Raw genomic sequence first — 25,690 nt, 5'->3', positions numbered from 1 at the left:
ATAATAATAATAATAGGCCCAATCTAAAGAGACAAGCAAAACTGAAAGGGAGAGAAACAGATGGACAGAACTTTTTATCTACACAGGGTATTGCTCTTGCTAGCATTTTGTTTGATTAGAATGTATGATTGTAGTAAGGCAAAGATAAAATGCATTTGGATAAAATGTATTTAAAAAAAAAATGAACCATTGGTTCTCACCTGAAAGGTGATTTTACTGGATGCCAGAGAGCTTCGGCTATGGGGCGGTATACAAGTGCAACAAATAAATAAATAAATCACGTGGTTTAGTCTGCCATCTGGTGTCCAACGACAGGAAATGCACCAATGCTTGAAGTTCTTTGAGGAAGTCGCTAGGCATCGCTGGCTTGCAGAGCCCAGCTCATGCCAGCATGAGGAAAAAAGGAAGAAAACGCCCCAACGACAGTCGCAAGGAAGCGAAGTTGTGTGCCCAACTTGAGGGCTACTTCCTCACTATGTTAGGTAGGAATTTGAAGGTTCTGTGCATGGAAGGATAGAACACAGTGCAAACTCAGTCCTAGATTGATTGTATACCCTTGCTCCTATATACATATATACACACACATTCAATTAACATATTAATATACCTGATACTTTAGTTTTCTTTTTTTAAAACATAGGTGAACTATGTACCTCGAAGAACTTGACTTAGCGGCTGCGCCCCGAATAACCGAACCAGGTGCGCTGTGATGGACTGGCATCCAGTGAAATCACCTTTCAGGTGGGAACAAATGGTTCATTTTCCCTGGATGCCAGTCCACCACGTGGGACATACAAAAGCAGTCCCAGTCAGGTGGGTTTGGGTGAGCCAACTAAGGCCTGTTGCAGTACTCTTCTTCCAAAGCAGGCCTCGGCTAAGGTGTAACAATCTATTTTATAGTGTCCGATGAAGGGGGATGACCAGTTAGCTGCTCTGCAGAGATCACTGAAGGGAGCGTTGGTTGAGAAGGCCACTGTAGTGGAGACAGACCTTGTTGAGTGGGCTGTTATACTGTCTGGGGATGTAAGGTTGAGGGCCTCATAAGCCATTTGGATGCATTCTTAACCAGTGTGCTAAGGCTGCCATCGATGCCTTCCTACCCAGAGACCTGGGGTGCTTTGATATAAACACGGCATCTGTGGTCCTTAGTCCTATTTATGTATGTCTTGAGTGACCTTGTGCCATCTAGGCAGTGAAGGTCCTTCACCAGTGGGTGTACCAGCTGAACCAACTCCTGGTAGGACCACCTCCCGCTCTCTATGGAAGTCCATATTGATTTTGGTGACAAAGGATGGATCCATCCTGAGGATTACCCTGTCCTTGTGAAAAACGCAGATGTGGTGTGCGATGGATAGGGCCCCCAGCTCCGAAACCCGCCTGGCCATAGTAATGGCAATAAGGAATAGGACCTTGTAGGCCAGGACCTGAAGGGGAATGTTATATAGTGGTTCAAATGGTGGTCATTGCAGAGCCTGCAGGATCTTCTATAGGTCCCATGAAGGGAAGTGGTGGGTGACAGGTGGTTATGAAGCTGTAGCCCCTTTGAAGAAGCAACCGATCAGCTGGTTACTGCCGACTGACTGCCAAGATGTTTGAGGAGTGTCAGGGTTTCTCTGACATGCTCTTTTGTACCTGTAGGCTGTCTGCCTGCACTAGTAGGTTGCATCCCCTGCAGGGAGAGGTGTGCCACCAGGGCTGACAAGATCTTCATAAAGACTCTCTGTTCAGGTACTTGAGGTCTAGGATCACTCTCCGGGACACGTCCTGTTTTGGGACTGTAAACAAGACTGAGTGGACGTCTGAGTAGTGACCTGTTCTATGGCATCAATGTCCCTCAGGTGTTGAATGGCTTCTGCCATGATGCTTCTTTTTTCTCCGGTCTTGGGGATGGTAAAAACCTGTGAACAGGAAAGTTGCAGAACTCTACTGAGTAGCTTCTGGCAATCGAGTCACGCACGCAGGCATCTGCCCTGATGATTCTCCAGGCAGGGGTGAACTGAAGAAGCTGGCCTCCCATTTCCATTGCTCGTGATGGCCGCTCCACTTGGGCATGGAACTCGGGTTGATTGGCCTGCCACGCTGGTTAAGTTGTGTTCTAGATTGATACCGAGGCTTGTTGCAGGAGTAGCAGGAAGAGGTTCTGTAATCCCATTCTCTTGCTGTTGGTCTCTCTGGTCGAAAGGACTGGTAGGAATTATACGGAGTGTACCTTCTCGAGACATGTTTGTCTTCCCACTATGTAATTGCCAAGTACGGTTTTCATTTTTCCTTTGGGTCTATGAGGCCCTTCTTAAGGGTATTGTCGCCAAATAGCTTACCTACAGCAAAGGTTTAGTGGCGAGGTTTACTTTTGCCAAGTTGTCTGTATCCCAGTGTTATAGCTAGAGGATGGATCTTGAGATGAGACTAAGGACTGGGCCATCCGCAGTCGGGACTCATAGAAGTTCCATAAAGTCTGACTCGATCGAATAGAACTTGTTGGCCTGTGACCTCCTACTAAGGGGAGAGGTGGGTTCTACTCTGCTAGGGCATTCTTGTAAACTGGGCCTGGCATTGGCACTGCGATGCTGGAGGAGGGCTGTTCCTGCACTGAGGAAGCTGTGAGGCCCCCTGGTCTGCTGCTGGGTTTTCTGCCCCCAAGGTGGCACAAGCTCTCTTCAGCAGGGGGAGGTAATCAGAGGTATGGAATAGTCGCTGTGGCGGCGGCCCCAGTCTTTCTGCCTGTGCTCCACTCCTCCTCCTGCTCTAAGAGATCCTGATCCGATGAAGTATACACATCAGCAATGAGGTCCCTTCACGGTCTGCCTCTCATTGTGTGTCAAAGGGACTTGGGGACAAGTCCCCAAACTCTTTGAGGGTGTGTGTGTGATGTTCCTGCTTATATTGTAAATATGGTAAGTGCTGGTTATATAGAAGATATATGGTAAGTGGAGTGAAAGAGGAGGGGGAGTACATGAGCAGTAGAATGCTGAATGATTGGCAGAGTGTTTGAATGGCTGGGAGTATAAATGGAAGAATGACAGTTGAATCTGTGAGGTGGATGGTGGAGGTTTGGTGGTGAATTGAGGTGGTGGCTGTGAGGTGGTGTTTGGAGGTTGTTGTTGAGAGTGAGTCGGAGTTCTGAGGCAATTAGTAAGAAGGAGTGTAACTCTGTTGGTTCTCCTTGATCTCTCGGCAGCTTTTGATACCATCGACCATGGTATCCTTCTGGGGCGACTCACGGATTTGGGAATTGGAGGCACTGCTTGGCAGTGGCTGCACTCCTATCTTGGGAATCGCCTCCAGAAGGTGATGCTTGGGGAGCATTACTCGAGTCCCTGGGTACTCCAATATGGGGTCCCGCAGGGTTCAGTTCTGTCCCCCATGCTCTTTAATATCTATATGAAGCCGCTGGGTGAGGTCATCAGGAGTTTTGGAGTGCGTTTTCAGCAATATGCTGATGATACGCAACTCTACTTCTCCTTTTCATCTTCCTCAGGTGAGGCTGTCAATGTACTGAACCGCTGCCTGGCCGCGATAATGGACTGGATGACAGCTAATAAACTGAAACTCAATCCTGACAAGACTGAGATGCTGTTGGTGGGGGGGTACTCTGCCCAGATGGTTGATGTCAGACCTGCTCTGGATGGGGTTACACTCCCCCTAAAGGAGCAGGTCCGTAGTTTGGGAGTCTTATTAGATCCGCTCCTGTCACTTGAGGCTCAGGTACCTCGGTGGCACGGAATGCGTTCTACCAGCTTCGGCTGGTAGCCCAACTATGACCCTATCTGGACAGAGAGAACCTCGCCTCAGTTATTCACGCTCTGGTAACCTCTAGATTGGACTACTGTAATGCACTCTACATAGGGTTACCTTTGAAGACGATTCGGAAACTTCAGCTAGTGCAGAATGCTGCGGCCAGAGTTCTTACTGGGACGAAGAAATTCGACCATATAACACCTATTCTGGCCCAACTGCACTGGCTACCTATATGTTTCCGGGCCAGATTCAAAGTGTTGGTTCTTACCTATAAAGCCCTTAACGGCATCGGACCGCAATATCTGATGGAACGCCTCTCTCGCTATGTACCTACCCGTTCACTGCGCTCGACATCTAAGGCCCTTCTCCGGGTCCCAACTCATAGGGAGGCCCGGAGAACAACAATTAGATCTAGGGCCTTTTCAGTGGTGGCCCCCGAATTATGGAATGCCCTCCCAGATGAGATATGCCTGGCGCCTTCTTTGTTATCTTTTCGGCGCCAGGTAAAAACCTACCTCTTCGCCCAGGCATTTTAAACTTTTAAACTTAAATTTAATTTTATTTTAAACTTAACTGTAATTGTATTTTTATTTTATTCGTATTTTAATTTTGTTTTTAAATATGTTTTATACTGTATGTTTTAATCCGCACTTGTTCGTTTTTTAAATGTGGTTTTATTTTGCTGAGAGCTCGTTGCTATAGGGCGGTTTAAAAGCATAATTAAATAAAATAAATAAAAAAATAAAGTCAAGTACATAACAGAATATAGATGAAACCATACGCTTGTGAAACATTCCTTAAGTAATCTTGTTATTTCTAATTCTTAATAAATATTTCTTGGTTAAATAAAAGCCTGATTCCTTCAGCTGGGATACACATACCAGGGGGAATAGCAAAGTAACCATGGCTGAAAAGTAATTGTATCGAACGGTGGCAGCGGCGGATCGGAGGAAAAGATATTGTATCCAGTACCACAGAGAAACCCAGGGCTGTAAGCTTCAGTGCAAGAGGCGCGCACACACACACACAAAAACAACAACAACGAGAGCACCCTCAACAGACTCATTTCCTTTTCTTGTTAACCTGGAAGTCTCCAGAACTCCACAAAAAGGTCAAGGAGAGGCCTCAACACTTCTAACAATCACTATTTATAAAAAATGCCAACTCTACACTCACACTAGCAGCTACAAATAATTTTAGTTCATAAAAATTTAAAGGTCAGATACCAGGTCAAAATTCAAAGCACTTACGTGGAGGTATGTTTAAACAGTAATCTGTATCCTCTACTTAAAACCTAAGAAATGTCTTTTAATAGAGGCAAGTAAGTGCTTTTCCTTTGTGAAAATAAAAGAAAAATATGGTGTTAAAACCATTTTCACTTATTTCCTAAAATATTTCTGAGTTTACCTGCTGTCCTGGCAACAACAGAGAACAGAGAGAGAGAGAACAGTAGCTATGAAAATTATAGCGACAAACCAGTGCCTTAGCTCTTTTAAATTTTACAGATTGAAAATGTGCAATCTCAACAAATGATTCTATGAAAATTCAAATGATTTTGGATGAATTTATTTCCTGCAGGAAAAATCCAAACACTTCTGCAATAGCATGGTTTGTGGCTATTATAGGACAATCATGAGTAATGCGTCCATTACATTATTTAAACTATAAATTGTCCTAACTGCTTTGGCTTGAAAGGTGGTATATAAATGCAGTAACTAAAATAATAAAAAGGAATTTGGTAAGGACAGTGGTGCAACAGAGAAATGGGAAAGCATGTAATGAACGCAGATGTTCTGACCTTTAGAAACAACCTGCAAGTCCTCTATTGTTTATCGGTATGCCCATGTAGGAAACTTTCATTTTCATTGTTCTTGTTTTTAATTTGTGGCAAGTGTTCACAGCAAATCCATACAATGTGCCCACTAATGATATAAATGTAGAAACCCATTGGTGGGCTTTGTGCCCCTTCATTTATGAACTATGTTGTATTATATTGTGTGATTTCATTGTATTTCTTGTGTTGACTGCCCAGAGAGCTATTGCTAGTCGGGTGGTATAAAAGTCTAATAAATAAGTAATAATAATAATAAAATGTATCACTATAAATGCTCAAGTGACAATTGAAAGTCTTAATTAGTGTACTAGGGCTGCCAATCTTAACCCCAGCTGAATGGAGTGATAAGGCCACTGCTGCATGCCTACTACACACAGCAGATATGATAAAAAAGGGGGGGCAGGCAGACTGCTATGCCAGCATGGAGCTGGTGCAGCAATCAGACCTAATGCCATCACCCGACAGTAGTGGTGCCAGGTCTAAATCTATCCCAAACTGCCTCAGCTATTCCCTCACCCCAGAGCATCCTGTTGTGTGGACTTTAGCTGGCTGCCACAGGCAGGGATCCCACCACTGGCAATTCAACCTGCCCACATGTTCAGAGGGTGATAAGGCAGGTCTGCACAAGTTGGGTGCACAAAATACTTCTGCTTAATCCAAACTACTCTCAGACCTGTGCAAAAGGGGTTTCATTTGCTCTGTTACTTGGGAGAAAATCCATCTAGGGGGTGATATACAAGTGGACTTCTACTCGTAGAGTGCAACTTCCCCTTACTCTCATCCCCACTGGGGCCCCATGCTTGCTCTGGAAGGTTGGGGGAATCCTCCAAGTCAAATTTGCAGGGAGAAGAGAAAGAAGTTGGATCACTGAGACTTCCTTCTGAGTAGACATGTCTCAGATTGTGATGTTAAAAAGTATTTTTGGTTGATTAGTCAACTGATCTTTAGCTGATTAGTGAAGCTTACATAATGTGCATATTATCAAAATATTATGAATGAGTAACCACAGAGTTAGCAGGGCATCATTAATCTTTCCTTCTTTATTGCAGCAGCATATTGGAACCAAACAAGCTTCAAGCAAGTGCCAGGTTTTGGGTGGAAACTTTTCTACTCTGTAATTTTGCTGCAGATTCTTTAAATTTAAAAATGTGTTTCATAAAATGAATGACTCATGAGTGAATACAATACAAATCAAATTGGGCAACTTGGAAGGACCTAACACCAGTCAAATTGAAAACCAAAAGTTGAACTAACTTTTTTCAGACAACTATCCTTAAGAAGCACATCTATTTATGAATTCAGCTCTTCAAGCATGCTAATTTAGTATTTTAACAGCTTTTTCAGGGCTTAATTTTTTTCTTAAAATATGAATGTAATTGGAGCGTATGCAATTTAGCTGCTATGTTTCAAAATATTTACAATGGTAGTATTCAATGCTAAGTCCTCCTCAGAGGAGACCCACTGAACTTGTGTCCTTTAATTTCAACTCTGAGAAACACTTGGTTGAATGCAACCCAATATTTACAAGTATTCCAACTGTTTAAAAAAGCGTGCATTTCTCTGAATATAATACCTAAATCGCCAAACCAATGAATATAACTTTTAAACAATTTTATTGTTTCTTGGTCAAATATACCTTTGGCTATTAGAAAAATGTTGAGATGTTTATATAGCATGTAAAATTAACACAGTAGCTTTGTTTACTGAATGTATCAAATAAGGGCAGTGGGAAAAAATTCCAGTTTGCAATTTTCTGGTATCCTCACATAACTATTAGAATCTGACCCTTGTAAACTGGTTAATTAAAGGTTGCAGCCCTAGTTCTATTCTCAGATCACTTTAAACACATATTTCCAGTGGAAAAATTAGGAATATGGAAGAATAAAAAAGCCCGCCCTCCTACAAAATATTTTCTCTTTTGGAATGAATAAAATGCTTTTTAAAGTGAGGTTTTACATATGCAAAATGTGTAGTATGAATTTTTTTATGTAAGATAATTTAAAGCATTAGGAAATAATACAGCACTGAATCAGAGTTACAAGGGACCTCAAAGGTCACCTAACCCAAACCTCTGACAATGCAATCCCAGATAAGTGGCCATCCAACCTCTGCTTAAAAACCTCTAACAAAGAAGAATCTACTACTTTTCAAGGAAATCTATTCCACTGTCACACAGTTCTTCCTGTTATGAAGTTCTTCCTAATGTTTAATCAAAATAATTTTTATTTTAATTCACTGGTTTGGGACCTACCCTCTGCAGCAAAGAAAACAAATTTAGTCATTCATCTATATGACAGCTCTTCAAGTAACTGGAGATGTCTATTTTATCATCTCTTAATTGCGTTTTCAAACCAAACCTACCAAATGCTTCAGCTTCTCCTCATAAGACCTCCTAGGTCTTCAGGTCCCTAATCTTTGTCAGGTTTATCTAGTCAAGTTTCATTTTTTTCAATGTCATAAAGTTTAATTTGATACCCAAATATGCTGCTAGTCCTTAATATTAAAACTGAGAGCATATGAGACCATTTCTGTCCAAATATACTTACTTCTGTTTACTACAAAATTTGTGATTTCTATTTTCAACTTTTAACATTTCCTGCTTCTCAGATGGCAAAACCCAAGATATGTGAGCTTTGGTAGCATTTGGGTACAGGTTCTCTAGTAATGGGTATATTTGCAATCATGTTTGTACAAAACCAAGATATTTATATTTTTTGAGGATGCAACCCTATATGTATGCTTATATGGGAGTAAATTCTGTGTAAACAGAAATTTCTCTGTAAATGTTATAAACATGCCAAATAGCACACACTATATACACTATGTTTATAAATGGTGCATTTTTGTTAAAGTGTTTAGGTTTTATAAGCAAGTAAACACTGCCTATATTAAATTTCCCCCCAAAGTTTCTCTTTCTCCCAGTTTCCATGGCTTCATCAGAAGTTCCAGAAATTTTTCATCCAGTGTGCAATTTTTTTATGTGTACCCATTTTAACCTCACAGACAAAACTAGCACAGGTTGTTTCAGCACTACATTCCAGGTGGCTAAACAAATCCAAACTTCTGCATTAGGACAGTACTGAAGATGAAGATTTTTTAAAATGTACCCTGGGTACGTAGTTCGGATGAAAACAGCTTCATAGAATAAATTTGCTTTCAACAAACACGTAAATGTTTTTGTAATAAAAAAATGTTGCACTGTTTAAAAGAAATCCTGTTAAAATTTAAACATAATTTACTTAAACATTCATAAAAAAGTGCTCACATCAACATCCCTGGAAATGAGATATTACCCAATATCCAGTTATCCATGGATGAATAATCTAACATTAGACCTGATGTGGAAAGCCTAAATTTGAACCAAAAAAAATGGCAGGTTTGTGTTTTATATTGTTTAATCCAGGGGCTGAATTACAATTTTACCATTTACTCCACAGATTGCATTCCCGTTTATTAACACTTGTGTTGAATGTTCAACTATGTGATTAAACCTCAGGTTATAACTAACTCAACAACAAGCAGAGGTGCTGGGATAATAAACACAACAGGCATGGCTCAACACAACTAAGCAACATAAGGCAATAGCAACAATGAAAACTTGAATCAAAGCAGTTGGTCACATTTCTTTGACTTCATAGTGGCTCAAGCCAATCACCTCCTGTCTTTTCAATCTCTTTCATACTTCTCTCCATTCAGACCCCCCCTTTCCTCAAACTCATCTATCCTTTGGTTTTCTGCCTATTTCAGTCTCCTGCTCCCCCTCTGGTCCTCATTGCTCAAATCTCTGCATCTCTATTCCTTTTCATCCTAACATTCATGACACTCAAGCTGCACTGACTCATTTCCCTTTTGGGTCAGTTTCTGTGACCCTACAAGCATGTTAATGATGGGATCCCAGATTTACAGGTAACAGCCAATCTGTGTTTTTAATACTCTTATTTCTGTCACACACCCCTTTGTTTTTCCACACTCACAGCTTTCTTGCACCTCCACATTTCTGCTACCCTTTTCCAAGTCTCTTACGTTTGTTCTTTCTCCCCTACCCCCAAATCCCTGTGTTCTTTGCTGTGGAAACCACATATGGCTGAATATAGCAATTCCCACCAGTGAAGGGGTCTCACAGGTGGGCTGTGTGCAATATGCCTAGAAAAACTGGCACCAACACTATAAACTTCTGAAGCCAGGGACAAGGGAGCTACACACATATAGTGATGCAGGAATTCTCCTACCCCTGGTTTGGGAGCCTTATGAGATAGAAAAGGGAATCAAATGACAGGTATTTAGAATTCTTCCAGGAACCACAATCAACAGGGAGAGAATTGCAAATGGCCCACAGGCCTTCTATTGCACACCAAAACACTTGCACACATTTTAGGTCTGATAAAGCTGTGTTTATGATTACAAATTGTAGCAATTTTAATAGTTTTTCATCTGAACAGTGAAAATATGAACAAATTGACCAGCTTAGTGCAAGAAAGTTTTACCAACTACATATTCCCTTTAGAGATCTAGCACTTCCAGGGTATTTCTGAATACTGAAGGAATCATAGAATTGGAAGGGACATTGGAAGGTACTAACCAAAAAGGTGTTGTACAACACAGAACTGTCTACACACTTTTCAAACATCTAAGAATAATAAGTACTTCTATGCATGAAAGGTATTAGCAACAGGATATTGAATTGTATCTGGATTTTACTTCCTAGTATCAGTTACTTTCTTCTCCTGTCTGAGAGAGGAGCATAAAGCTCTTTCCTGAAAGATAATCTTTGTGATCCTTTCAAAAACACACTCGTAAGAACTTTCCCAGAGATGCAAAGAACTAACATATACAAGTATTGCACGTATCATATATGTGTGTTTTGATTAATAAGTAGTATTTTTACAAGAAGCCTTTGCAAGTACTACTTGTCTAATAAACGTTTCAGGGTGTTCTTGCAAGTTGCACAGACTGGCACTGCAATCTATGAAAAAAGTGCAAAACAGAACCCTTCTGATTCTGTAAATGCCAACTTAATAGTCTTTGGGCCAGAACTAAATGTGAGGCAGGCTCTATTGGAAAAAGATTGCTGCTCTGGGTGTGTGCATGCATGTGCACCCCCCCAACCCTTTACCTCCATACCGTTTTCCAGATGAAAATCCATGCTTGCAAAATTCATGCCTGTCATTCCATCAATTCAAATAACTGCTCTAAAGCTGCTATTAGGAAAGGGGGGGGAAGTAGTAAAATTGTATACTTCACTGGGCATTTCTCATCCCTCCAAGAACAATGTTTTATAGCTCACATTTATAGCTCAAGAGGTAGCCTCCTCTGGAATTCAGCATGAAGTGGGAGTATATATTATCAATTTCATAGAAATATACTATATACGGATTTTTTTTAAAATGGAGCTTTTATGAGATGGGTCAAATAATGATCCAGGCTAAGGTTAAAGAATTTCCTCCCCAAATCCATCTAATAGGCAATGTGCACGCTGCTATAAACAAAAGTTTCAAAAAAGAAAATGTTACAATTAGGCCACATGACAAGTGTGAATATTTAAGACACCATGTCATTTCCATTTATAAGGAAGATATTGTGCTGAAGAGTCCATAAGAAAGCAATTAACAGTTCTTCTTTCCCTGTCACATCTTCTAGTATTCCAAGGAACGATGGTGCACTCTGCTGGCCAACATTGCATACATGAACATTCTAAGATAATACTAGGCTCCTTTGCAGGGAAAGGAGGACTATTTCAGATATGTGGTATGTTTCATTTGGCTACCATTTCCACACACAGTAAATTCTTCAACACAATATTCATGAGCAAGCAGTGTTCAATCAGGTTGGTCAATCAGGTCATCTCTGAATCTTCCCCAGGCATTTAGTTCTACACATCTGCCCTATACTTCACCTGTGCGTGTGGAGACTGATTTAGCAAAGATTATCACCGTATGACCTGTGAAGTAACTTTGAGACAGCACCACTAGTATATAAACATTTTGGGGGGGGGAGCGTAATTGTTCCAAGGAGTAGAGCCTACTCTGCCACAACTTTAAACTGTCAAAAATATTATTAAAATCTATGCTATCTATTTACATTCAATATCCAATGCCTCAGTGCATGAACAAGAAAACCAGAGAATCTTTGTTCCAACAGATGTGAAACACTGGAATCCATTCTCTACCTCCCAACGCTGAACCTTAAGGAGAAAAAAAAAGCTGGAAGGATTTGTAATAAGGAAGAGACAAAGCACACATCGAGCCACAAAGCTGAACTGAGTAACAAGAAGATGGGAGATAATGTTGAAAAGTATCAGAACAAGCTAGCGTTACTGAGAAGTGCTGCTTCCTATTTTTGGTTTCATCTTGACGTGTGTACTAACCTCTAGTCTCTTCTCAAGTGACTCAATTCTGTCTTTTTTACTGGCCAAGTTAGCTCGTGTGTAGCGATTCTGCCCAGGGAGGAATAACACCTGGCTGTAACATTCTTCCCACACTTGGTTGTAAGCTTCATGTGAAAGCTCTCCATGTCCCATTCCTTGCTTCACCACTTCCATTTCTTGAGCCAAGTGTTCTTCAGCCTGTTTGAAGTTAGAGATTAGTTACAACTTCACCTTTCCTGCCATGCTTGAAGTATGAATATACAATTTACAGGACAATCTTCTCCATATGAAGACCATTTCCTTCTGGTTATTACTTTTGTTTTTTTTCCTTTTGTTTTGTAAGCACACATTAGTCACAAAACCCCATAAAACCTCATGGTGACACTTTCCCTAGTTTTTACATCGCTTTTGCTGTACAGAATACACAAAATATGTGCACACACATACCACTCTTCCAATTCATTTTGTTGCTTTTTTAAAAAATTAAGCAGTCTAGATGTGTATTCATAAAGCTATTCATCCACATAACTTGAAGGAGTCAACCTTCAGCAGAGACCTATGTGTATTGAGACTGGTTCAATGCATTTTGGAATCACAGGCCAACATGAAGGGGATGAGCAAACTTCAGACATTTGTTTTGTAGAACTTGCATTTCGTCAGAATAGAGAGTGAATGATTCAGAATCCATATCGATCATTCAAACATAGGATGCTGCCTTATGCAGAGTCAGACCCACTGGTCCCTCTCGCTCAGACTGTCAACACTGACTGACAGCAGGTTTCCAAGAAGGGAGTCTCTCCCTCCCCTGCCCAGAGATGTTGGGGATTGGACCTGGGACCTTCTCCATGCAAGGCAGATGCTCTGCCACTGAGCTGTGGCCATCTACACTACAAGGCAATTAGAAGAAGTCACTTTAAATCCATACTGTGGCATGTGCAGAGGATTCTGGGAATGCATTCTCAGGTACACACTGTTCATTTTGGGCGCCAGCCATATCTGCAAGCATAGCCCCAAAAAGTTAAGAATGCACTCTTAAACACATCGAATGTGGCCTTGGTGCTGCATGTTGCAGAGGGAGGAATGGTAATGATGGATACAGATACTTGGGGCAACTTGTTGCCATTACCAGTCTTCCCCTTGAACTTTTAACTGTGCCAAATGAAAACATGAATTAATAATGAGGAACTCATACTGTTACTACATGCTGATCCTGAACAGATCGGGCATACAACACTGCTTACTGTAATAAGCTCAGAACCATTTTTTAAAAAAGGGGGATAGCAATTATTGGATCTATCCAAGGTGACCAGAATATTTTGTTTGAGAAACTGAGATGTAAACTCTTTTTTCAAGCACTTTAATTCGCTAGCTTTTCTTCTGCAATACAACTGGAAATAACTGGAAGTTAAAATACCAGTTGCTTAGAACCCACAGGTCTTTATGGTGATGTACCACCCAGTTTTTCAATAGAAACAATAAACAAATAGAAAGACAGGAGTCTACACAGACAGCAGAGTGTTGGACTATGGCTGGGGAGACCTGGGCTCAAATCACCACTCAATTAAGAAGCTCACTGAGTGTCCTTGGACTAATCACTATCTCTTTGCCTAACCTGCATCACAGAGTGCTGGGAGGCTAAAATGAGAGAGTGAAAGAACCATACATGCTGCTTGTAAGTGTGATGACCACACACACACACACCCCACAAGTTTATATTGGTTCTATATTATTTTAACTGTAACAGCTTTCCCCCAAAATTCTGGGATCTGAAACTTTGTGCATGTGCTAAGAGTTATCTAGTAAGAGATCTACCCCAGGACGCACAATGACCGCTCTCATGGCTCCTTAGAGAGAAACAATTAGTATGAAACCAGCAAGTCTGAAGTATGGAGCTGCCCCCCCAAAAGGCAGAGAAGGAGAAAGAGGAATGTTGATGCTAAGAAACTAAATTTGATCCCATATTTTAGGTTGGAGTTAAAGGTGGGTCTTAGGTTTGAAAAGGCTGCTGTAAACATCCAGGATATAATTTCAAATTTTTATCCGAAAAGATTCCAATAGCCATTCAGCAACTTCCTATCACAAATCTGGGTGTTAGGCATTATTATATCTTTGAAATATGGTGTTTTGTACAGTTTATAAGACAAATAATGATTATTAAAATATTGCATACCTTCTTGAGATCATCCTTTGAGTATTTTTCATAAGGATTGTGTTCAAGGTAAGATATGTGTTCCGTGCTACTGGTTCCAAATCCTGGGATTTTCCCCTTTTTGCCTCCTGGGAGCTCTCCATAAGGGTGATGCACAAGGTCAAAATGAAGCATGGTAATCATCTCTTTCTTAATAAGCTCTTCACTCTTCTGTAAATCTGTTAGAGGTGGCTCTACATTTAAAGGTCTCAGGATTGTTTCATTTACCTAAGCCAAAACACACACAGAACCGAGCCATTTGCTACAAATCAACTAACACCTTATGTTTGTTCCTCAAATGCTGTATCCCACCAGTAAGAGCTCTAGAGCACATATACACTTTTTAAGTCCACGTAATTTGACAAAATCAGAAAATAATGTTTTATTGTCTTTATTGAATTCATTTAGCAGTACAACAGCTTGGTTAGCAACTAGTATTCCCAAATATCTATTTTTGAAAAAAAAAAGTGAGGGATGATGTAGGGAAGTGTAGGTTATGTCGGTGGTGGGCTGGATGAGGACCAACAAACTAGCTCAGATACTAGCAAGATGGAGGTGCTGTGGGTATGTGGTTCCTGAGTCTGGATAATTGGTCAACTGCCTGCTTTGGATGGGGTTGTACTCTTTCTGAAAGAGCAGATTCATAGTCTGGGGGTGCTTCTGGATCCATCTTTTTTGCTAGAGGGCCAGGTGGCCTCAGTGGCTCGGGTGCCTTTTACCAGCAGTTCAAGGTGCTAGCTTTGGTGTATGAAGCCCTATACAGCTTTGAACCAGGATACCTGAAAGATCGTCTCACTCCTTATATACCCAGTCAGTCACCATCTTATCAGGAGGTCCATTCTGCACAAGATAAGAAGTGGACGTTTAGTGCTATGGCACCTACCCTTTGGAATTCCCTCCCCTTAAATATTAGAATGGTGCCATTTGTGTTATCTTCCTCTTTCAGCAAACCTTTTAAGTAGAGTTTACCCCAGTCTGCTTCTGTGTTGAAATTACTTTAAGATGTTGCTAAATATTCTTTTATGATATTTTAAAGATTTTTTAAGATGCTTTGTTTTTGAGATGTTTTTAGTGTTTTGTCCCTTGTTTGTTGCACAGTTCCTTCTGGGAGGAAGGGCAGGATAGAAATTTAATAAATAAATAAATAGCAGCTAGCAAATCCAAGTGCTGTAAGTGGCATTCTCCCCATATCTTAGATGACAGATTTGGCTCCAGGCCGCCAGCTGCTAACTCCTATACTACAACTTACAATTTTGTATCAGTTTACTGATAGTATTCTTCATTCTCTCCCCCACCCCATTTAAACAAATTTTATCTTATTTGAATTAAGAACAGCTTACTTCAGAGGGTCTTGGCAGATCTTTCTGAACTGCTTTGTGCATCCGCTTCAGTGCCTTTACACGCTCCATTTCTCGAATACTCTAGAAAGACATTTAAGAATTAGGTCAAGTTCTGCAACACAGAAGAAAGTTATAAGGTCACAAGTCTCCGCTGCTAGAAAGCCAAAAGGCCAAAAAGAAAAAAAACGACGAGATTTAGAGATAGGGAAGACCAAAAATGATAACATAATACCATGCCACAAGTTGAGATCATCCCTCCATACTTCGGGATATTTTGCCCCAAGCAGAAATTAGGTACAGCTCCAAATATGGCAACAGCCAGACCTGAAAATCCTGGTTTAAAGGCTAACTTCAAATCCATTCAATGAATGAGTGGCCGTACATTCTGCATTACAATGAGAAAAGAGTAGCAGCAATTCTCATAAGAAATCACATGGCCCCAATGCATATCTACTAGCTTGAGCATTATCTACCAGTTGTTTGCTTGATCCCTGGTCCTCAAAGTTCATAACATCTACCAAGTTGATTGCCTGAGCATGTTATTAATATTTCTTTATGAAAAGGGGCAGTCCCAAGCACACTAAAGGTGATGGGTGAAAACCACTCCTAAAGAAACTAAAGATTATAAAGACCGATAGCAAATATTCCCTTCCTGCACTAGAGCAGCCTTTCCCAACCAGTGTGCCTCCAGGTGTTGTTGGACCACAACTCCCATCAGCCTCAGCCAGCACTGCCAATGGTCAGGAAAGATGGGAGTTGTGGTCCAACAACATCTGGAGGCACACTGGTCGGGAAAGGCTGCTCTAGAATGAGTAGCTGCTGGGCAACTCCACATAGTTGAGAATGATTATCTGGGTCCATTTCAGTCCAGCTGCAATTCCAGTTTCGGGCTAAAATAGCCTTGGTCACCCATGATGGATAACTTATCTTGGGAGAAGAATAGCAGGAGTGCTATCCTGCTAATTTTCCTGGGTCTCTTGGTGACTTTCACACCATGGCATCCTTTTCGATTAAGGACTGGGGGCACTGCACTTCAATGGTTCTGCTCCTTCTTGAACAATTCCAGAAGATGGTTTATTTGCATAAAAACTAAAGTGCTAAAGCAGTCCTGAAGGATTCCACCTCATTTCCCATGCAATTTAATATATTATAAACCACTGAATGAAGTCATCCTCAGATTTGGAGTGAGGCATTATCAACATGTGGATGACACACAAGTACCGGTCCATTTCCAAGCACAATTCAAGTTGCTGATGCTTACCTTTAAAACTGTTTACGACTTAAGCTTATTAAGAATCATCTTCTCCCTCATGAACCTGCCCATATACCAACATCATCACTGGAGGTCCTTCTCTGGAGTCCTCATCCTCTGAAGCTAAGGCAGATGACAATTGGAAGGAAAGCCTTCTCAGCTGTAGCACCGTCTCTTGGGAACGCTTTCGCAGAGGCTGACTTACATTTTTGGGCCACAGGCAATTTAAAAAAAATAAAAATCTTCCCAGGCCTTTTCTTAAAGAAGTCATCCAAGCCAACTTTACGGTTGTTGTCCTGCCTCTGTAGATTATTTTTGTCATTTTGATAGGTTTCGACTGACTGATTTATCTTTACTGAATGTTTAGCCTTCCTGAGAATATATTACTAAAGGTTGGGACATAATTATTTTAAATAAATAAATCACCAAACAGCAGGCTCTACTCTCCTTGTACCATGAACTATTCATTCCTGGAATCATCTCAACTGACCCCTCTGACAGTGTCATTACTTTTGATGCTATTGGCTTAACCACTCCATTGTCAAAGAGGGCCTGGGTGGCTTCAGGCCAAGCAATTGAGACTTGGGAATTTAAGCCTATGAGCAACTTATGTTCAATTAAACTATAGGAGGGCGGCCTACATATTGTATCATTTTGAATGGCACCTTGACAGTGCACACCAGCTGCAGTTTCAGACCTTTTAAATGAAAACAGTTGTAGCCTGTAATAGGATCATTCTGAAGAACAGTCCTCTTCATTCTGTCTGAAAGATTCTTTTTCTGTTATGCTTGCCCATCATGGGAGAAAGGCACAATATGTGGCACTCCTTCATAAGTCTAAGAATTCATTCCTACCTGTTTGCGAGCATCTGCATCAGCTGCATCTTCTATATACGTATCGTCTGCATTATGATCCTCAAGTTCCTTTTCTGCATTTTCTGGTAGGACAATTTCAAAGTCATTCTTTGGGGCAGGAAGACCCAAAAGCCCTAGACGCAAATTTTCACGGGATTCTCTTTCCTGTTGAATTGAATTAAATAAATGGAAGAGAAATGTTAACTTTTCAAAAACCAGTAAAGAATTTATTTTACTTCTTAGCCTGGTGATTTTAACTACCTGCAGACCAGCTTTGAGACTTTCCTTTTAAATTAGCTTCAGAGTTATGAAATGACCCAACTCAAAAGCAATGGGAGGTCTTGAGGGACACTTCTCAACAAGTCACCTTCAGATTTGCGGGAGGATCTAGGTGATAACTGAGACTGCTGCTTATACAACTTACAGCTGATAACTGCCGTCCAGAGGATGTCTACGTAAGTGAGCACCCAGAAAGCCTCACAACTGCTTGTACAGGTATGATATAGTGCTTATTCTTAATTCCACATGCACATCCTTAAATTAGAGAATACTGATATAATCTACCCTGTGCCCCGACGCTGTTGGACTCCAACTCCCAACAGACACAGCCAGCATGGCCAACGGTCAGGGATGATGGGAACTCAAGTCCAGCAACATCTAGAGATCTACAGATTCCCCACACTTGCTATAAAGGTAGAAAAACTGAATTCATTCCATTAGATATCTCCCCTCCAGTTTTCTGGCAATAGCTAAAACAATAAAATATGTCACAACTAATTAAACAAAGACTTTGCATGTATTTGCCCTCTTCTATGCAATAGCCTTTCAGGTATCTGAGGAATGCTGTCATATCATACCCTCAGCCTTTCCTTCTCCAGGCTAAATATATCCAGTTCCTTTAGCCTTTCCTCACAGGACTAAACATCTTTATTGCTCTCCTCTAACCCTGTTCCAATTTGTCTCCAAATCCTTCTTAAAGTGTGATATCAGGAACTGTACACAGTATACCAGATGAGTTCTGCCCAGTACTGAATTAAGTAGAACAATTACTCCCCATGTAGAATCATTGGTAACTACGATTCTATTAACGTAACCTAAAAGTACAGTAGCTATTTTACAGCCATATTACACTGTTGACTCATGTTCAGGTTGTGACTGGATACAATCCTGAGGTCCTTCTCATGTGTACTACTACCAAGCCAGGTACCTCCCTGTGAGTTTGATTTTATTTATTTATTTATTGCCTAAGTGCACAGCTTTCATTCTGGTTGTTTCAGTCCATTTTATGAATGATTTATGATTATGAATTTTATTTCTGCCTTCTGAAGTGTTAGCTATTCCCCCACCCCCATAGTTTGTGTCATTTGCAAATCTGATGAGGATTCCCTCTACCCCTTCATCAGTGTCAGGGATAGCCAATATGGTGCCCTCCAGATGTTAGACTGCAACTCCCAACCATCAGGGATGATGGGAGCTGGAGTCCAACATCTGGAGGGCACCATACTGCCTACCCCAATCTATCTACTAGTAAATTTTTGATGCGTACTGGGCTTGGGACAGAAGCCTGCAGCACCCTGCTCAAAATCTCACTCCACTTTCATTAGGAAGCACTGACTTTAGTATCGTTTTCCAACAAGGTGCAAATCCACCTGCATTTAACCAGTTTGCTGATCCAAAAAATAAGGAACTTTGTCAAATGCTGTGCTGAAATCAGGATGAATTACATCCACTGCATTCTCACAATCCACTAAGCTAGAAACCCAATTTAAAAGGAAAAGAGGGAGAGGCGCAAGATTAGTCTGGCAGCATTTATTCTTGATGAATCCAAATGTTAAACTGTGTCGGTCACTTCCAAGGATTTGGAAATAACCTGTAGCCTCAAAACTCTGTAAAATTCAGTTTTGTACGAAGAGGAAGTTCATCAGAAAGTCCTGTACTGCTTTGTTTTGGGAACCAAGGTGAGAAATATGGGAATTGGGTGAGATTACAGAAAAGCTTCTCTCACCTTGAGATTCCCATTTAATGAGGTCTAATTAAATGAACAAGCACTTTAGATAGCTTATAAAATCATTTCACTAGATGTACTCAGGATTGCTTTGGTCTTCCAGCATCACTACTCTAATCAAAACTACACCCTCCCATGCTTTAAAGAGTTATTTGTCATGAGATCCAGTCAGACTTCCTGCATCACATCAGTTTTAGTTTTAAAAAAATATTTCTATCCCACCCTTCTACCTCAAAATGGAGCACTTAAGACAGTTCACAATGTAATTGTATACGGTGAATAAAAACACAAAACATTAAAACAGATAAAGATACATAAAATACAATAAACAATTCAAGGGGAGCGATATTAAATGCGGACTAAAAAGGTAAAATTCGAAAGGGAGAAAAATATAATCAGTTTCAGGCTATACCTTCAGTCCCTCCCCAAAGGCTCTTCGGAAAAAGATGGTCTTCAGAAGTCTCCAAAACACCATCAGGGATGAAGCTTAGCGGGCTTCTTGGGGGGGGCGGTGTAGGGTATTCCAAAGGCTAGGGGCCATGGCTGAAAAGGCCCTCTCCCGCTGTGCCCATAATTATGTTTGCAAAGATTCAAATTAATTTATATTTGATTTGGATCAAGTATCCACCGTAATTTTTGAGAGCTCCCATCTATGCAACACAATGGATAAAATTATGGGAGTTAAAATAATTTCCTACTCACCATATGCTTTGTGTAAGATGGATCACTGTAATCCGCCATTCCCTCTTCAGGATTAATATTTAGTTTATCACGCAGTGGAGTTCTGCCTGGAGTCACTCCTACTACTGGCTTCGGAGTCATTCCGCTATGAGGAGTCAGGCCTTCAGCTCTATGAGAGGGAGTCCTAGAAAAAAGTTACTTGCTCAAACACAATTCAGAGTGAGGCAGCACAATTCTTCTGTTCAGTTTAAAACTATTTTATGCAATTGTCAGGGTACCTGGCAACAAATGCCTACTTTGGGTCTACAATGTTTAAGTCTACAATTTTCAGTCAGCAGTTATGCACTTTCTATTTCAACAACTGCAAAATGCAAAATAAAAAGCAAGAGAAAAAGTGCTGAAGTAAGTAACAGAACAGAGAAAAATATTTCATAAAAAAACAGAAGTGGACAGTGATAATTTCCACTGCCACTACACCCACAGTATTATGTAAGCAATTACCATATTACAATAATCAACCAACACACTCACACCATTTTTCCTGTTGCTAAATGGTAGCAGGAAAAGCAGATGACATTAGAAGGCCTGGACTAGAAAATTCCTTCTTACTTGACAGATAATGTAGGGAATGAGAAGCATGACTTACTAGGAAACCTGGGGTATCAATATGGAATACCATTGTTCTCTATGCTATTTAACACCCATGTGAATGTGCTGGAAGAGGGCATCTAGGGATGTGGGCTGAGGTGTCATTGATACATGTTGCAGAAGTAGCATTATTTGGTGGTGGACTTGAATATGAGGTGCAGTGGAGAGCGAGCGAGAAAACCTAGGTTTTGTGCCCAATCAATAAGTTGGATGGTGACACTATTAATAGTTAACGATAGTGAACTAGGAGAAAAAGGCTTTGGTCATCAAAAGAAGCAGCTTGGTCATTCATTGGATATTCTGAGCTTTAGTCAACAAAACACCCAAACAGAAATATCAGAAAGGCAGTTAGAAATACAGGATTGGATGGAGGGCAAAAATTCTGGGGTACCGAGACACAGCTGGGTGTCTCAGTGTGTAAGTGGTACTAAACGAATAGGATGTAAGAGCTTATCTGGGGTCAAGGAACGTACAAAGAATAGCAGAAGTCAAGCACAGAGCCCTGGGGACTTAGAGTGAGAGAGGAAAAGCAGATGAAAAACTTTCCCCTATGGAAACACTGAAAGACCAATTAGACAGGAATGAAGAGAACCACCTGAGAACACAACCAAGGACATAAAGGGAATCAAACAGAGATGGCAACTAGAAGATGGGAACTGGATCAATCTTACTGCTTTCAACAACTAATTTAAACATTAAGAAAATATTTAAGAAAGGGAAGGTTCAAGCATATCTTAGCCTATCCCAACAGCTTAAGTAGCCTAATTTACCTGAAGGGCGTGGAAAGCACAGTATTTGGAGTCTGAACAACTTGTCTCTGAGGTGTTACTCCAGAGAAGTCACTCTCATGGAGGGGGGTATTAAGACCACCTTTCAAGGGGGTATCAACGTTTGTAAGAGCCATCAAGTTCTGAGCTTCCTGTATAACAAGACACACAAAGAACAATAATTTTTTCCAAAATTAAAATTCTACCAAAAAAGAAAAGAAAAGAAAAAGAATAATCCAATGTCAAAAGGCACCATCCATCGGCAGATACCCTCAGGAAGACAGAAACCACATTTTCTTTATGAAACTATCTGGAAACCACCAATGCCCAACCAGAAAGTGAAGATGCAATTTTCAAGAAGGAATCGAATGTTGCTGAAGTATCAGAACTGGAAGAGAAGTTAGCATTTTGCTTCTTTGAATCAAGAATACCAATTCCATTTAGTCATGCTGAACATCTAGTATGACTAACTGACAGAAACCTCCATTAATATCCTGGCCTCTCTTCTCCTTGCAGGAAGCAGTCACTTCAGGGTCACAGTCCCTGCTACCATCTGTCTGGAATTCCAAAGCAGCAAATGTGGCTTGCTTTGGTTGAAAAGAGACTATCTCTGATCTTTTTCCACCATCTATCCTTACTGCCAGACACGCCTGACCCCGTACTGGGATTAGAGCAGAAAGAGGATGCTGTTGCTGCTGGCCAAGCTATGTTCTAAGCAAGTGTTGGCAGTTCTCCATTCACACTAAATAATCATGTACCAATCCTGGCCCACAAGGGGGTCCAATTTGGCCTGCAAGGTGTTATTAGCTGATGGGCAGCAGGACAGGGTTTAATCCTGCACCAGATGGGCAATCCTGTTCCCAGAAGAGAACCACATTGCACAGCCAAGGCAGCACGATTTAACCCTCACTCATCAGCTAGTAAGCAGGGATTAAACCCTGTGCAAAAGCACCCTTTGAAGCACCTTGAGCACATGAACTACTTCAAAGAGTGCTTTTGCAAAGGTTTAAAATAGGTCCTGCACTCCCAACAGGAAATGGGGGTTGTTTTAAAGCCTTTTGAAAGTCTCCCCCTTTAAGTCCTCAGTCTTGGAGGATTAAAAGGGAAGCATGGGGAGACTTACAAAAGGTTTTGTGAGTGTCCTCCTATTCCCCTTTTAAGCTTTTGAGCCTGGGGGCTTACAAGGGGAGTGTTGGGAGACTTGCAAAGCACAAGGGATTTTGACATGGTCACATTTGGCCCATGAAGCAGATCCCACAGAGCCAAAAGGTTCCCCACCCCCACACTAAGCCACAGAACATGCAGAACACAGGTCTTCCTCCCTCTTATAGTGGGGAGACAGATTACTTCATAGAACTGTAATAAAGGATAAAGATGAAGAGAACTATAGGATCAGGATGAAAGGATAATGTTACAATGACGCTATATTTAGGCGTTACCTGTAGGATCCTGTCCTGTGTTGCTGGCGTTTTAGGTGTTCTAAGAGCAATGCTGTTGTTGGTAACATTGTATTCTGACAAGAGTGTGCTGGAAGCAGAGTTTGTGATCCCAGATTCCTCTGCTGTTTGACGTGCAATCTCACTTGCTTGGCCGACTTTGACAACTTCTTCAAGTTCCGTGTCTGAAATCTTAAAAGGGAGAAAGAAATCCATTAATTGCACTGAATGTAACAGGATTCCTAATAAACTGAAGAAGTTCAATCTTGACATCAGAGACACTAGATCTTATCATAGAGCCATAGGAACTACCTTTAGTGGACATACTGACAGGAAAAGGGCAATTGTTTCAACTGGTTATTAAATCACCAGTAAATAAAACAGTAATACCAACATTATTTTTGATGTGTCTGTTCCTAATTTTGCAGTGTTGTATGAATTTCCAACAACCCATATATCTGTCACAGTGCTATACCACTTGGATGGCACTTCCAAGAAGAATATGCAAAATGACTGATGGTAGAAACAAAGCTATTCCAAGAGACTCTTACACAGCAAATCTAGGATGTGAGAAGGGGCTTACAAAGTAGGAGCCAATGGGCAAAACGCATCAGGAAAACCGGGGGGGAAATACACAGATTAAACATACATATCTGAACCTTAACTTCTAAATAGCCTTATCATTTGAGCACAGTATAAGCATCTGCTGTGACTTAAACAGATAAGAATCTTTATAATTATGCACCAGACAGCAAGAAGAATTTACCTGAGGAGCTGGAAGCACCAGCTTGCTTCTTTTTTTAGTGAATTCTGACACACCACTAGTCTGAAGAATTGCTGAAGGTAAATCAGACTCTTTCTTCCGTTTCAGCTGTTGCCTATCTTTCTTTCGCTCTCTTCCTTCCTTTTCCCTGTTAAAACAGAAGTCCTTCAATTAAATACCAATAATCAATAATCAGTTCAGAAAGGCATGGAATGTTTTCTTTACTGTAACATGGTAAATGGCTCAGAAGACAGCAAAACAATCTTTTTTTAAAACATATATCAAATTGGTAGATGACTGAAGTTTTATTGTCATTATTAATTATAAATACATAAATATTAACCTGAAGAGAAAAGTGGCATACTTTTTTACAGAAACAAGACATCCCCTCTCATTCTCCACTTCCTAAACCCACCATATAATATTGTACACTGATGTAGAAAGCAAACAGAAAGGGTGGTGTGGGAAAAGGCAGTAGTCAGTGGGATTTCCTGCTTTCCAGGGCTACATAATTCTCAAAAATGCTTGCCAAATAGAGTCTAATTTATCTGGAGTGCATCTTCTATTATCTCAAGCGCTCCTCAAAATATTGTTCTATTTTTGAGTAGATTCTTCACTTTCCAGCACTGTAAAGGTATAACCTTAGCTACAAGCACTGCCTACTCTATCCTAAGTTTGTTGTCTTTGGAATGTGCCCATATTGTAGGGATATATCCCAGTATGAAATCACTGAATGTGAAGATTATTGTTGTGTACAGGACCACATTGGTTTGATAGTCCACAGCTTTCCAAAAGAAAGATACACAAAACCTGGTCCAAAACATGCACATAGATGTCCTGAGCCTCATTACCTCTGCAACATTTATTTTCAAATACTAAATAAAGATTATATAAAGCTCATACTGGAATGTATCCCTGCTAAAGCACCCACTAAAGCAAACTTATTTTAAATGCCAAAAATACATAAATATAAAGGAATAAAAATTGTCAACCTTTATATTAAACATAGAAAAGGAGAAAAAGAAAAGGTTTCCTAACATTTCAAAGCGAAATTACAGATTGGGAAATATAGCATTCATAGGTGACCAAAGAGTGTAATTGTTTCATTTTTGTGTGTGCCCACAAATATTTCCTGCAGGTTCCCCAACCCTGTGGAGCAGATGGGGGGGAGGGAGAAGAGAGGGAGGGGAAGTTCCACTGCATAAGCAGAAGTTCTTGCACAAACAGGATGACTTTGTTAGATACAACTGATGAATTTTTATCCAGTCTGTAAGGCAATACGATTTGCATAATATTCTTTTACATAAGGAACAACTAAGTTTCCATCTGTTTTGTCAGCCTGCAGGGTGACAGCACAATCCTATGCATGTTTACTTGAAAGCAAATCCCTATTATGTTCAGTGGGGTTTACTCCCAGGAAACGTACTTGGATTGAAGCCTAAGTGCCTTAATTCTCGCTTTCTTATTGTTCCGAATGGAATTTTTTTGACATTTCATTAGTTAGCTGATCATCTGTTATCTTGACGGGGATACTCTGAAGTTTGCATGTTAATATAGGTAAAATAACCATTTGAACTTCTGAAATACTACTTATAATTTATAAATTCAGTTGTGACCAATGCTCAATTAAAATTAAAAAATCTTTGAAAAGCAGTTCCTAGTTACCTCTATACAGTATTACAATTTTTTAAAACAACTGTGCCCAAATACCTGTCACTGTGGCACAGATGGCGGTCTTAAAGTATGCTTAATTCTGTGCTGTATATAATATTTTATTGCGCTGATTTTTTAACGTGGGTTTTTATGCTAGCAGTTTCTTA

At 40.5% G+C, this 25,690-nt stretch overlaps 1 protein-coding gene across 1 annotated transcript in view; it reads right to left on the bottom strand.

Annotated features, from left to right (window-relative positions):
* CDC5L (cell division cycle 5 like) overlaps nucleotides 1-25,690 on the bottom strand; it is a 40,031-nt gene that overhangs the window by 2,461 nt on the left and 11,880 nt on the right. The window contains exons 7-14 of the mRNA XM_061622344.1: nucleotides 23,874-24,018; nucleotides 23,111-23,299; nucleotides 21,675-21,823; nucleotides 20,278-20,440; nucleotides 17,571-17,735; nucleotides 15,465-15,545; nucleotides 14,107-14,352; nucleotides 11,937-12,134 (exon numbers count right to left, since the gene is read on the bottom strand). Coding sequence (XP_061478328.1) covers nucleotides 11,937-12,134; nucleotides 14,107-14,352; nucleotides 15,465-15,545; nucleotides 17,571-17,735; nucleotides 20,278-20,440; nucleotides 21,675-21,823; nucleotides 23,111-23,299; nucleotides 23,874-24,018 — 1,336 coding nt within the window. The remainder of the gene's footprint in view (nucleotides 1-11,936; nucleotides 12,135-14,106; nucleotides 14,353-15,464; nucleotides 15,546-17,570; nucleotides 17,736-20,277; nucleotides 20,441-21,674; nucleotides 21,824-23,110; nucleotides 23,300-23,873; nucleotides 24,019-25,690) is intronic.

The sequence above is a fragment of the Rhineura floridana genome, chromosome 4 (genome assembly GCF_030035675.1).
Source record: "Rhineura floridana isolate rRhiFlo1 chromosome 4, rRhiFlo1.hap2, whole genome shotgun sequence".
Lineage (NCBI taxonomy): Eukaryota > Metazoa > Chordata > Lepidosauria > Squamata > Rhineuridae > Rhineura > Rhineura floridana.
This window is presented reverse-complemented; position numbering and strand designations above follow the sequence as displayed.